At 40.3% G+C, this 15,073-nt stretch overlaps 1 protein-coding gene across 11 annotated transcripts in view; it reads left to right on the top strand.

Moving 5' to 3' along the window:
- fryl (furry homolog, like) overlaps positions 1-15,073 on the top strand; it is a 110,542-nt gene that overhangs the window by 90,478 nt on the left and 4,991 nt on the right. For 8 of the 11 annotated variants that reach the window (XM_046835869.1, XM_046835865.1, XM_046835866.1 and 5 more), the window contains 7 exons: positions 2,227-2,409; positions 5,717-6,006; positions 8,477-8,684; positions 8,773-8,922; positions 9,329-9,427; positions 10,937-11,005; positions 14,477-14,494. In XM_046835869.1, coding sequence (XP_046691825.1) covers positions 2,227-2,409; positions 5,717-6,006; positions 8,477-8,684; positions 8,773-8,922; positions 9,329-9,427; positions 10,937-11,005; positions 14,477-14,494 — 1,017 coding nt within the window. The remainder of the gene's footprint in view (positions 1-2,226; positions 2,410-5,716; positions 6,007-8,476; positions 8,685-8,772; positions 8,923-9,328; positions 9,428-10,936; positions 11,006-14,476; positions 14,495-15,073) is intronic. The other 3 variants (XM_046835863.1, XM_046835864.1, XM_046835870.1) reach the window with 1 other exon arrangement.

Here is a 15,073-nt window from a genome sequence, read left to right as displayed (position 1 = left end):
CCCCGATCATCTTCCTTCGAAAATACCTTCTCCCCCATCCCCTGCCCCTTTTCTGCCCAGTAAGCCTATTGCCCACCATACATTGCCTTCCTGAAGTATATTTCCCAAACCCCCTTTTATTTTAATTACACATTTATGCTTTTCAACGGTAAGTAAAGACACATACGACTTTTTCCTCCTTTTGTCTTTTTTTTTTTTTATTTTTTATTAAGAAAAGGACTTTCAGTGAATATGCATGTAAATGCGAGAGTCACTTACAACTAATTACACCACGTAATAACATGAACTCGGCCATCTAGAATATATAACCGCATGAGCATGACGCCGTATATGGACATATACTCTATATTTCATGAAATCTCTACGCTCCTCTTAGACCTACTCTAACTCCCCTCCGCTTGCTATGGCGCTTTGCCGTTTTCCGCCGGGCTTTTGCAGAGCAGCGCCGCAATTTCCGACGATTTTTATATATTTTTTTTTTCGTTCTTCGAGCCGGAAGCGTCCTTCCGCTTCTTGTTTTTCTACCCCCCTTTTTTTTCCTACTAATGAGTGACATTAAGGTCTTTTTCTAAGCTTTATAACGCTAGCATGCAGCATGAAGAAGATGAATGAGATGCTTAGGTGCACTATGATGTAAATGCTGACAAAAATAGGGTTTGATTTGAAATATATAAATATATCTATAGATCAGGGGTGTAACGGTACACAAAATTCACAGTTCGGTACGCACCACGCTTTTTACGTCACAGTGCGGTTCAAAACTGTTTGCCGTTTTTTTAATTATTAATTTTGTTTTAAAATGAACGCAGTTGTTTTTATTAATAATATAAAAACAGCAACAGTTTACATTTTTTCAAACGATTTGAAATAAAATGCCTGTTTGGTTAAATAACATTTTATAAAAAATAAAATATATTGAATAAATCGAATTAATGCAATACACGTTTTTATTGTATTGACGAAAGCGTAATCAAATTAAATTGTCACAAATGAAATTGATTAAATGAAATTTGATAGACATTAAATAGCAGCAGACTTTAAAAAAATAACGTCATTTCTTCCATCCTTCATTCATTTAATACCTTTATATGCGGAATTGCCAGGATTTTCTTTTAAGAGAATTTCTTGAAACTGGACATAAAACGCTAAAGAATCCATAGTGCTACAAATCGTATTTCCAGTACGGCGTGAGCAGCCACAGTAACACTGCGCTAACACTAGTACTTTTTCATACCCCTGATGTTGTTGTGTGTTTTCAAGTTTAATGATAATAATAAAATTTCTTTAAAAAAAACAGTGACTGCACTTAATGTCCGAGGTGGAGACTAAACATACTTGTGGTTTATCACTTAATACGTTCGTGAGGGAACGCAGATTTTAACTGTGTAAAAAAAGAATGCATTTGTTACACGTGTACCGTAACCAAAATCCTGTACCCAAATGGTTCGATACAAATAAATGTACTATTACACCCCTAAAGTTTATTGCTAGTATTTGGCATGTTTGCATGCAGGTATTCATGATTTTTTTTACAGAATCTCACAAAAGTAAGTGCACCCCTCACATTTAAGCAACCATTGTAGTTTATCTTCTCAGGGGACAATACTATAGAAATGAATCTTGGATATTTTTAGGGTAGCAGCTTGTATAGCAGTGCAGATTTACTGCCTTGCCGAGGAAGGTGAAGGTGATAAAGTGGCAGAATATGTCTCCAGACCTAAACATATTGAGCACCTGTGGGGATCCTCAAGCGGAAGGTGGAGAAGCACCATGTGTCTAACATCCAGCAGCTCAGTGATGTCATTATTGGAGAGTAGAAGAGAATCCCAGCAACAATCTGTGCAGCTCTGGTGAATTTCATGCCGAGGAGGATTAGTGCTGGATGGTGCTCATACAAAATATTCACACTTTGGACACAGTTTTGACATGTTCACTCGGGGTGTACTCACTTTTGTTGCCAGGTATTTAGACAATAATGTCTGTATGTTGAGTTATTTATAGAGGACAGTAAATCTGTACTGCTGTAAAAGCTGCACATTGACTACTCTAAACTATATCCAAGTTTCATTTCTACAGTATTGTCACTTGAGAAGATGGGGTGCACTCACTTTTGTGAGCTACTGTATGTATATATATTTATATAAGTGTGTGTGTGTGTGTGTGTGTATATGGAGAACATGTCTATTCACTGAAAATCCTTTGGTATTTTCCTCGTTTGTGTCTCAGCTTAACAGCGACTCCGCTACAGACGACGCCACGTCCAATCACATGGATTCCCTGCAGCAATCCCAGGAGTCTTCCAGTAGCGTCCTTACCGAGGAAGCTCTGCGCACCCCTCCGCTGCCCCGCCCGGACAGCCCTAGCCACGAGACCGCGCATTCTGACAGCAATCTCAGTCAGCTGCCTGAGGTGGGATCAATCAGGAGCCTCAATAATTTCTGGTGCACGGGTGCTTTCTAGCTCTTGCCTGACATCTGTGCGGGGTTGTGTGGTGGTTTGACCTGGTGTGCCTTTCTTATCTTAACATCTGTTACGAAAAAAAGACTTTGACTTTATTTTTCGCTATTAGGAAAAGGTCATGGTGTTGAATCTACACAGGGCTTGTAGTTTGCCCCTGTGCAACACCATTCCCTGTTAGCCTTCTCACTCAAGTCTTCTGCTGCTTTTCATCCTTTTTCTTAGCCCTTTTCATGTTTTCATAGCCATGCTGTAAATGCTTTTTCGCACTCGTTACGGGGCAATCGGGCAGTGATTTTTTTGTTGCGCACAGGGTTCGTACAAGATGCTCGAAAATCACAGGACATTAGTAAATCGGACCAAATAACCTCTACAGACGTTATCACAAATGTAATAATAAATCTAAACAATATACCACAATTTCATAAGACATAACTCGTATGCTGCCTCAGCAAACTGTACGAACCCTGACGGTGGGCGGGGCTTGCTTGTCATTTGGGTTGATTTTGGGGTGAAGATTGCTATTAGCACCTCAGGCCAGCTGTGCTAAAATTGGATTGAGAGAAAATACAAAAGCACAGAATGTGTTTTAAAAGAAAAAATAACCCTCCTCGGACAGACATTCCAGCTCGGAGCTACAAGCATAGAGTGAGTAAAGCTTAACACACAGCATTGGGGTAGAGCATAAGATAAATTTTTTGTCACTAACAAGCTTTTGCATTGCTTCCTACCGCATCTAACATGGTCACGTGACTGAATGGCTACGCCGGATTTAATAACGTCATTACAACAGTATTTTAACCGTCTTCCAGCTCCCGGATTCTTACTGTTATACGTATATTAAGGGTCAACACTGAATGTATTATTGTTTGTGCATATTAATTAGCAGGTGCATGAATGAATTTCTTACATTTTGTTTGACATTACATATTTTTTGTTATAATAATCTCCACTCTTCTGGGAAGATTGAATTGTACCTGTAGAGATTTGTGCTCATTTAACCGCAAGGGTGTAAGTAAAGTAAGGTACTGATGTAGGTGAGGTGAGGAGGTCTGGGGTGCAGTCAGCGTTCACATTCATCCCAAAGGTGTTCCATGAGAGTAGAAGTGCAACAGATCAGTTACAGATGAATTGCTCTTTTTTTTTTTTTTAACTCGTGGATTCATCTTTTGAAGTCATTTCGTAGCTACACAGTGCAGGCAACATGTTCACGTGAAGGAGACCTGTTAATCAGTCAACAACAACGGCTGGCGGAGGAGAAGTTTGAAACCCTCTCGCTTCTATCAAATCGCATGCATGGGAGCATTTCCTTGCTGTAAATTTTCTTGTATTAAATGGAAATTAGATTCGTCTCCTCCCCTTTTTGAGTTTTGTGATCCAACACTAGTTGCCACTTGAGATCTTCCACTTCAAAACATGGAAAGCAGATCTTAATGGAGCTGGCTTTGTGCACAGAGGAACCGTCATGCTGGAACAGGTTTGGGTCTCCTGGTTCAAGTGACGGGAAACAGTAGCGCCACAGCATCCAAAGACATTTTATACAATTGTGTGCCTCCGAGTGCGTAGTAACAGTTTGGGGAAGAAACTCGTATGTCTGGAAATGGCAAGTGTCCAAATACTTTTGGTTTTTACACAGTTCTTGTATAAAGTTTGCGTTCCATTGAGCAGATTTGTCGCATTGTTTTACCTTTTAATAAATGCTGGTAGAAATTCGATTTTGTAAACAATTAGCAGTCGTGGATGAAGAAGGACACGATGCTTTTTCTCCATTCGATATTCATTCCTCCATTAAACACTGCAGGTAATCTGTCTAAATATACGCATATGTAAATATCTCCGTTATGTTTTTCGATCCTGTAGGTCATACACATTATTCACAACTGCACCGGTGTTTCCCAGTGACCGAGAGAAACACTGCGTATTTATATTACGTGATATGGTCCTAACACTAGTTCAGTTCATTCCAGTCCAGTCCTAAATTTAGCTCAAGGACATCTTCCTTTGTCGTTCCTCCAGCTTTTAGTGTAATGAGGTCTGATTAATCTCATCAGCTTCTCCATTACAGTCGTTCCCTTTTAAAAGCTTTCAATAATACTAAAGCACGCTTCTGGACGACTGCCACTGTTCTCTCTTGAGAAAGCAGAACGAATGAGGAAAATAGCAGGAAGGATCTAGTAATTTTCATTTATAGTATTTGTGTCTTTTATCGTGTGACTAACTTGGTGGGCTTGAAATATATTGTTTGTGATTTTTTTTTTTTTTTAATTACAGCCTTACAGCCATTTTCCTTGCTGTTTTGCCCTGGTTCTATTTAAACATCATTAATAGTCTGAGAAGAGAGAGCACCACTCTGTCTTATTTGTCATGATCTTGAAAGAGTGTGGTGATAAATATGCTTTGTGCCTATTTTTATTGATATCTCTCGTATGCTAAAAGGAGCAGTTTCTCTGGAATATATATATATATATATATATATATATATATATATATATATATATATATATATATATATATATTTTGTTCTTTTTAAAATTGCTGCCTCTAAGTGCCCCCTCGTGGGTGACCGGGGTTTGACCTCTGGTTAATTGGATTGAATTTCTCCTGCTGTTAAACATAGAGAGAGGGTGAGGTCAGAATTGTAACTGCGCAAGATGGTTGCCACATCCTTTGCTTTTAATCCAGAAATCTTCATATTCATGATATTAAATGCCCAATAGTACAGTGTGAATTGATTTTCAATAGTTATTGTTTTTTTTTCTTTCTCACATTAACTGATTACCAGACAGTGTCAGCGAGCCACAACCAGAATATCATCTTGGTTCAATCCGGTAGTTGTATGTCTATAGATTAAACTTTGGACCTTGACTGTGTTATCAAAAAGAGCATATGATTTCCATTATAAGTCTTGAATGCATTCTTTTTTCTGTCTTAACATTTAGTATATAAATGATAATCCATGCCTAGGTGCCATTGTCACCTGTGGCAAGTGCAAGTTATTATTGATGTTTTGGTGTAAAACAGGAAATTGTTAAAAGTAATGGGTAATTTTTTAATTTAGTTAATTAGATCTAGAATTCTGCCCATTCCATATCATACACAGGGATAAAGTAGTGTGATGAGATGTAGTTTATTTGAACTCATTTTTATTAAATTACAGAAAGAGAGATCTGAAATTCATGCAAAGATTCTCTGTTTTAAACAGTATTATTTGTACTAGAAAAACGGTGCCCTGCTCTTTACCACCATTCCATATTTACAGGACACCAGTGTGATGGCGGTGGATGAGCTGAGCAGCAGCGTCAGCGAGGACACGGGCTTCTGCAGTGCCCCCCCTTTACCGTCAGACCCCCCCGATCTTTGTGAGCTCCCTGACCCTCCGGATGACCCGGACCCTCCTCCTCCACCTCTAGGCATGGACAGTCCGCTTGGTTCGCTTTGCGAAGAGGAGACGGCGCCGGACTCGGTGTGCGACGAAGACGTGACCCTGGCACTCAAGGAGCTCGATGAGAGGTGTGAAGAAGAAGAGGCAGACTTCTCCGGCATGTCCAGGTGAGCGAGATCGGCAGGTGGAGCATACGACCCTAGTTCCAAAACAGTCGGGACACTGTGTAAAATGTAAATATAAACAGACTGAATTTGCAAAACTCACAAACCCATATTTAATTCACAATAGAACACAGCAAATGTTGAAACTGAGGGAATGTACCATTTTAAGGAAAATAAAAAGGGTGATTTTGATGGCCACAACACATCAGGGCCAAGGGCTAGAAATGTAAGCATTACCAAAAAGACAGCTGGAGGAACATTTTGGTAACTAATTAGGTTACTAGCAAACGATCAGTAAGATGATTGGGTATAAAAAGAGTAGAGGTGGAGTCTCTAAGATGTAAAGATGGGTGGAGGTTCATCAATCTGGTGCAATTCCAAAATAATGTTCCTTGGACATCAAATTGTGAAGACTTTATATATCTTATCAACAACAAAAGATTCTGAGAATCTGGAGAAATGCGCTGCAGATGCTCCTCAGAGATGCATAGCCACCAAAAAGCTCAGCTTCCAGCAGATGTTTGCCTACAAATTCACGCGGCTGCTTGATTAAGAGCAACACTTTATATAAAAATGGCGCACATAAGAAATAACGGAACTCCACGTTGACAGGACGGGACGCAGGCTGCCAATGTGCACTTGTCACAGAGTCATTCAAAGCGGCTTTGTAAACACTATAACGGATTAGAGAACGTCTCATGTAAACAGTCCACCGAATCTTTCATTCGGAATGAACAAATTGTAAACGTGAGTATTTTGGCCTTAGTAATAACGTGTGTGGTGATTGGGTCGAGGTTAAATATATGTAACTTTGGCTCTGTGGACACCAAATAACCTCCAGCATTTCCTGTCATTTGAACCAGAGCTGAAAATAAAATTCTTAGCGTGTCTGATTTGAACAGAACTTGACTCAGTATTTGACTCATTTACAACGTAGGTTCAAAGATGCACCAGTCCAAGACACACGTTAGCGAAAAGCCAAAAACTGTTCATTTGTGAGGTTTTATTTCCTAAAATACAATTGTGCATCTCAATACTCCATTAACCATCAACACAACAGCCTCTTCAACACGCGAGAACGAAACAAAGATCAAACAAGTCGGTCAAAAAAACTAAAACAAAGTACAATAAAAGTAAATCTTTTAAAACGGAATCTTCAGTTACCAAATATTATTACGGTGTCATGTCACAAATATTCAGAGGTGACTGATTTGATTCGCCGGTCAGGTGATGTTTTTATTTAACTTCAACAAAAGCTGGTTCTCAAAGTTTATGGATTTTATTCCACCTTTCTTTATTTTTTTCCCTTAATCTAAAAATGAATGGAATGGATGAAAACGTAGCTAAAACGTCACAGGCAGCAGATACTTATTTTAAAGTATCCGGATAAGTATAGACGTAGCCTCAGGGCAAAAAAAAGTCTTTATAAGAAGGAAATTAAAACTATAGAGCAGTGACACAGACATCAAACTGCATCTTTAATTAGGTGTGTTCATGCTGTGCTTAGGGATTGGCTCTGATCCAGGTTCTTCCAGAACATTGGATCCTCAACTTTCAGTAAATAAGTTGACACACAAACTTCCACAGAACAGATGGCACGAGTCCCCAAACTGCAATAAAAACGCAAAAGCGATTTCCACGAATCGCTGTGTGTCTCAGGAGACTCGAGCGTTACCGGCGATTAACGTCGCACCAGCACTCCAGGTTTGACTGGTGCTTTAGCGCAGCGTAGGAAGCAGGTGCTCCGTCCGGCTGTGAAGCGTGCCGAAGATGCGCACATCTCCCACAATGAAAACTGCCTCCGTGTGCGTTAGAGTGTGGCGTCGGGGGTGGGGTGAGGGTAATGTAAAACCGCTCGATAAAGCAGCGCACACTATCGGCTCACGGACAGGGTGCGAGACGAAGAGGGAACGTTATTAGGAGACGTGAAGGATAGAAGAGGCACCGAGTATGAGGACTGCAGAGAGAGAGAGTGTTTGAGCGGCGCCTGGGTGTTCGAGAGAAGAGTAAAGGAGAGGCTGCTGCTGGTGAGGATGAGAATGAAGACCGAGTCGGTGTCCTTCATGTCACTCAACAACGCAAGCTTTAAATACTTCTATTCCGTCTGCTTTATCAAGATCTTTGGGCCCTCCGGGCTGTAAGTGTGCGCATGTTTGTGTTTGTGTTTGAGATGTTTTTCTTTTTCCTCTGCAGTACGTCCGGGTAGAAACTACGTTGCAGTGCAGAGCATCTGCAGTGGGATGGGGGAGGGGGGTGGTGGAGAGGAGGACAGGAAGTAGAGGTGAAGGGGGAAAAAAAGAGCAACTAGGGGGCAGTGTCGAATCAGAGTCGAAGAGTTTACTTTGTTTTTCTATTTATTTATGTAGGAGATACTGGATAAAAGAGCGAAGCAATAACATGAGACATCGGTTGTGATTTTACTTTGCTTACCGTGGTTGTAATTTCGCCTGTGTGTGTGTGTGTGTGTACACAGTCAGGACGAAGGAGACACCGATGGCTTTCCTGAGCTCGAGTCTTCTCCACCCCCATCTCCTTTTCTCTCCGCCATCCTGGCGGCTTTCCAGCCCGTCGCTTACGATGACGAGGAGGACGCCTGGCGTTGCCACGTCAACCAGATGTTATCCGACACGGACGGATCCTGCGCCGTCTACACGTTTCACGTCTTCTCTCGGCTCTTTCAGGTGTGTCCGGGGGTCCACCATGCACTCGCATTGTACACTTATTTTCACACACGTACTGTGAATAATGTTGTTTTTGCTCCTTTTTCAGCACATTCAAAGAAAATTCGACTCCATTACCCACACTTCGGTACGTTTTCTCGGGGATGGGCTCCAGCGAATGGGAAACCAGTTCCTGAGCTCCCTGGAGGTCATGACCTCTTGCTTGCAGTGCCCTACAGTCTTACTGGATGCAGAGACTGTGAGTCTGAAGCATCTTTTATATATATATATATATATATATATATATATATATATATATATATATATATATATATATATATATATATATATTTATTTATTTATTTTATTTTATTTTTATTTTTTTTTACATGATCTATTCAAATAGGCACCTTTATACTGGTATATACAGATACACAATTATGAATTATTCTAAATATTTTAGTATATATTAAAATAAATAGATCATTTAATATGAACTATTAACACTTTTTCCAGTTCAGTAGTATTAAAGGGTCCTGTACTGAGATACAGTGAAATCCTAGCGCTCGTCACTCGTGACGTCTGTGTGTGTGTGTGTGTGTGTGTGTGTGTGTGTGTGTGTGTGTGTGTGTGTGTGTGTGTGTGTGTGTGTGTGTGTCCTACAGCTGGTTTCTTGTGGGCTGTTGGAGACGTTAAAATTCAGCGTCCTGGAGCTGCAGGAGCACCTGGACACGTACAACTGCAAGCGAGAGGCAGCCGAACAGGTGAGCATTAAACATCTGTGCATAATACACTTATAGAGCCATTTACATCCATCTATCTGTTTGTTCACCCCAGCTTTAAACCAGAGGAGGGATCCTGGGGTATGCAGTATATGCAGTGCATAGGGGCACATGGGGGGGCGCCATTGCGTATAGTGTATTCATTTTTGTATTTACCCCTTTTTTTTTTGTGAGGGTGAGGGGGTGCCTACCATGAACTTGCACCTCAGCTTCACACACCACAGTAAAATACTTTAATATAAAATATTATCTACTAGGGGTGTAAGAGAATATCTATACACACGAGTATTGCGATATTTTGTTTGGCGATACTCGTAATATCGATATACAAGATTCATGGAGGTTGTTTCGTCTCGAGTTCATATACCGACTGCTAGCTAGCAGTCTGAACTTAAACAATGATGGGAAGTACCAGGTTAAGGGCACGCCACTAACATTAGTGCTAATATTCACCTGTTTCTTATGCCCCATGAGGCTTTGCGATTAGTATCATTGTACCAAACATCCTACTTTTTTTTTGTCATTGTTAAAAACACCTAATATGAAGTCGGAGCACCCCCAGGAAACAGGTGGATATTTCGCTGCTAGTAATGGAGAATGAAAGGATTGTTCCAGCTCCCTAAATTTAAAGGATTTATCTAAAGAAACCCTGCAAGCACTTTATTTTCCCCCTCCCCCCTTTATTAGTACTTCACAAAAAGTGGTTCAATAACGTTGAACATTGACTAATACAAAAGCAGATGAGTTCTGGGAAAAAGCGTTCCAGCGTTCCTAAAATGATGATATATTCCTATATCCTATGTATCGCAAAATATCGTATCATATCACCAGATTCTTGCCGATACACAGCTCTATTTTTCACACTGTATTCACTAAAGGTTACGTGTGGAGATTTTGGACCACGAAGCGCACTGGTGTTTTTTAAGCTTTGTGGAGTTTTAGAGTGAAATAACGATCGAAGCGAAGGAACATAAATATCACAGTCGTCTTCGTAGTCGCAGCTCGAGGCATTGAGTCCTCTTGATATCTCAAGACGAGAGCAACAGCGTTAGTTTCTGCTTGCAGCCACCCAGCATTCGCGTTCGAAGCTAAGAATAACCCGAACATGCTCTATGATTACGGTTAAAGGGGAGGGCAAGAGAGAAAAGGAAAGGAAGGGGTGGGCTGATGGGAGTATGAGACATGTTACAATATGGAGCCTCTCTGAAAAAGACCTATGCCTGCCTCTCTCTCTCACACACACACACACACACACACACACACACACGTGCATTGCTATCCTCATATTGAACGTCCTATTATTGCTATTATTCCTACTACTGCTTACACTTTATCATATATCTACCTTTTATATAAAGTTATATACACTAGAAACCGTCTTTCGGCTGCAGCTGTTGTATGTGGCTTTTTGGTCTGAGATGAGAATAGTCTAAATCTTTTATACCTTCTTTCTCCACCCTCTGCCCCGACATCTTGTTTCTTTCCCCACAGTGGTTAGAAAATTGCAGAAAGACCTTCGGGGATAAAGATAGAAACCGTCGACCGAACACTCAAGCTCAGGTAATACACACACACACACACACACACACACACACACACACACACACACACACACACACACACACTAATCTACACTGACTTTTAGCAGAGAATTAGGCCGGGGTTATACTTCTGCCAGTGGATTCTCGTTAAAGCATTTTTTATTACAGTTCTGTTTACAGCAGGATCTCCTGTATTAATGCATTCGCATTTATTTATTTGAAAATGAGAAAAATTAGGTTGTATGGCGTATGTTAGGAACCTGGAGTCCATGGTGTTTGTTACATACCTATACATCCTATACAAGGAGACCCAAACCACCCCAGTCCTCCTCACCTCACCTACATCAGTACCTGACTTTACTAAAAAAAAAAAAAAACCTTGTGGCTGAATGAGCACAAATCTAGAGGAATTGTAACAGCACATGGGAACTAAATATAGAATGGGATGTATATAAAACACACACCAATATTATGCTCAGGTGTCCACAAACATTTGCCCCTATATCTTGCCCCTATATCTTGGCCAAATATTTATTTTAAAACGGATTCAAATCACCTTTAACTCACTATAGCACTAAAGCACTATATATTTTTTTATACATATAATGTATACATTTATAGAATATACAATATCTTGCCTAATGCACCTAATTTGCATGTAGTTCATTTGCATATTTAACATTTATTATTATTATTATTATTCTGCCTAATTTTTTGCATAGAGTTGTAAAGATCTGATGATCATCACACACACACACACACACACACACACACACACACCTTCTCATTTGCAGGAATTTCACACAAAACTGTAAAAACACACGTGAAAAACACTTCTGAGCACCTTTCCTACCCAGATCCCCAAAATACTTTCTATGCTTTGAGACAAATGCTACCACACACAGACGTATAACCCTGGCTATAAATTCACTCAAAGCGTACGAATGCATGTTTAATTTTGCATCGTCTCATTTTCTTTCCTGCCCAGTTTTATTTGTTGTTCTTCAGAGTCGCAATCTTGTTAGGTCTAAATCAGAAAACACAAGAAATAAATACAAGTCATTTATTTGCAACAATCCTTTGCAGATATCCTGTGAGGTAATGATGAAGGGTGAACATGTCTAGAGACCTCACAACCTCGTTTTCCTCCCGCATGCTTCGAGTTTGAACGAAAGCCCAATCAGAAGCTGCATTTTGCCACCTGTCTCTAAACATGTTGTTCATGCTATGCTTTTTTTTTATTCTGCTTATCGAAATTCTGACTAATTCACTTCCAGGAAGCATTATGGGACCCGCTCTTTTTTCCATTTTGGAATCAGCCTAACTGAATTATTCCCGCATGAAGGAGGACAATGTAATTTTTAAAGATAAGATCTTAATCACATATGGAACAAGAATGTTTGATGTTGGCTCATGGTATTCTTCGCTTTTAGGAGCTACACATGTGTGTAGAAGGGCATGTACAGTATCTCACAAAAGTGAGTGCATTTCAGCAAAGATTTTATTATATCTTCAATACTATAGAAATGAAACTTGGATATAGTTTAGAGTAGTCAATGTGCAGCTTGTGTAGCAGTACAGATTTACTGTCCTCTAAAAATAATTCAACATACAGCCATTATTTTCTAAATAACTGCCAACAAAAGTGAGTACACCCTGAGTGAGAACAGCTGTACAAAGCCACACGTCCTATTCATCATGTTGATGTTTTTGTCTGCTTGACAGGACCATACAAATTGGTGTATCTTGTATTAGAGAAGTTAAAATTTGGTGCTTTGAGTCTAATTCTCTCATACTGACCACTGGATGTTCAACATGCACCTCATGGTAAAGACTCTCTGAGGATGTAAGAATTAGAATTGTTTCTCTCCACAAAGATGCAGAGGCTATAAGATCAGTAACACCCTGAAACTGAGTTACAGTACAGTGGTCAGGGTCATACAGGGGTTTTTAAGACGGGTTCCACTCAGAACAGACCTCACAAGGGTCCATTTAAGTCGAGTCCCCGTGCTGTGTGTCAGATGCAGAAGCTGCTTTAAAAAACAGAGGCATGAGTCCTGCAGCATTGCTTTAGGGGCAGAAGCAGAGGGTCCGCTTGTCGGTGCTCAGACCATACGCTGCACACTTTAACAAGTCGGTTTGCATGGCGTCGTCCCAAAAGGAGCAGTTTGCTGAAGACGACCTGTCCAAGAGCATGAATTACTGTAACATGTCCTGTAGTGTGATGAGACTAAGATAAACTTGTTCGGCTCAGATGGTGCCCAGCATGTGTGGCGACGTCCTGGTGAGAAGAACCAAGGCAATTGCTTTGCCTACAGTCAAGCATGGTGGTGGTAGCATCATGGTCTGGGGCTGCATGAGTGCTGCTGGTACTGGGAAATATATATATTGAGAGAAACATGGATTCCAACACATGTACTGTGACATTCTGAAGCAAAACATGATGCCCTTTTTTGAGAAACTGGGCTGAGCAGCAGTTCAACATAATAACAACCACAAACACACCACCAAGATGACAACTGCCTTGCTGAGAAAGCTGAGGGTGAAGGTGAAGGAGTGGCCCAGTATGTCTCCAGACCTGAACCCTATCGAACATTTTCAGAGGACTGCTACACAAGCTGCCCATTGCCTAAAATATATCCAAGTTTAATTTCTATAGTATTGTCCATTGAGAAGATGTAATAAAACGGATGTGAGATATTGTAACTATTTTCAATTGTGTAGTTGCAGCATGAGCAGGTGCCGAGATGAGAGAACGTGGCCGCTTCATGAGTTACAGACGATGTACAATTGGCAAAAAATAGGTATTATGTAGGAGCATTGTGGAAAGATTGATGAATCTGGCTAACGTTATATATATATATAATTTTATATCAAATTCTCATGCAAGTCTTCCAGTGCAAATGTGTCCAGGTTCCTCGAGAATAAAAATTCAGTCAGTTTTAATTCACGTCACACAGGTTTTCATTCGGCTTGTAATTCGTATCTACACAACATCTCGTAGATATACGTTTAATTTGTGTGTATATGTTTGCACACGGTATTAAACATGCAGCTTTCACAGCCACCTCAATATCACCACTTCAATTTCCTTTGCAGGGATTTCTTTTTCCTCTGATCTCCTCCATCTCTGTTGGAGTCTGCTGTCTGTCCTGCTTCCACTGTTTGTTGTTCTATTTGCGACAAGTTTTATATGTGATGTGATTAGATGAGAAATTTTCTCTGCGTCTTTTTTTTTTTTTTTTTTTTTTTTGCATGTATCTTGCTTATGATCTGTTTTCTTGTAGTGATAAAGTCCACTGCATTGTCTCTGCTCTCTCTCTCTGCTCTCTTTTTGCTCTCTCGCTCTCTCTCTCTCTCTCTCTCTCTCTCTCTCTTTTCTGTGGTTTGGAAGTAATACTCTTGACTAATGTTTTTTCTCTCCATCTTTTCTGTTTTTTGTTTTGTTTGTTTGTTTGTTTGTTCTTATGGTGACCTCCCTCTTGCTTAGCAAATGGAAATTCTTGCAGTAAGTGGTTCTTGTATTCTTGACCTTTCCATAATCATTGTCGTTCCGGCGAAACACGCTGCTCATTCCATCTATTCATCGTAGACACAAACGACTTATGCAAATCGTCACGCTACACAAATCCGAGACTTTTATAGGTCCCTTGCTCTAAAACTGATTATCGAGCTTTGGAGATTTTGTAGATCTTTGCTCCTTCTTGCACACACATTTCCTACCGGGTGTAGTACTGGTGTGTGTCCTGTGGGTTACGGAAAGGAGAACAATCGACCTGAATTAACATTATACATTATACACATTCTGCTTTTTCCTCAGTAGTCTGTCCTTTTCTTCGCTTTTTGCTTCAGAAATTCCGCAAATACACTCTAATATTCATTCTGCTGCATACAGCTCAATGTCCTGCCGCTTTTCTAATCATGGTCAGCGTTAGTTAGTGAGCATGTTCGATCCATGCTCTTTCCAGAATGGGCTTTAACTCGGAGTTTCTCAACCTTTTCCGATCATTAAACTCTCGTTAATACTTATACTTATGTCTGGGTTTTTTTGGCCATTTAACAAGATTCAGACCGACCATGTAGTCAC

This window comes from Silurus meridionalis, chromosome 23 (assembly GCF_014805685.1).
Source record: "Silurus meridionalis isolate SWU-2019-XX chromosome 23, ASM1480568v1, whole genome shotgun sequence".
NCBI lineage: Eukaryota > Metazoa > Chordata > Actinopteri > Siluriformes > Siluridae > Silurus > Silurus meridionalis.
The sequence above is the reverse complement of the archived record's forward strand: the minus strand, read 5'-3'. Positions and strand labels throughout refer to the sequence as shown.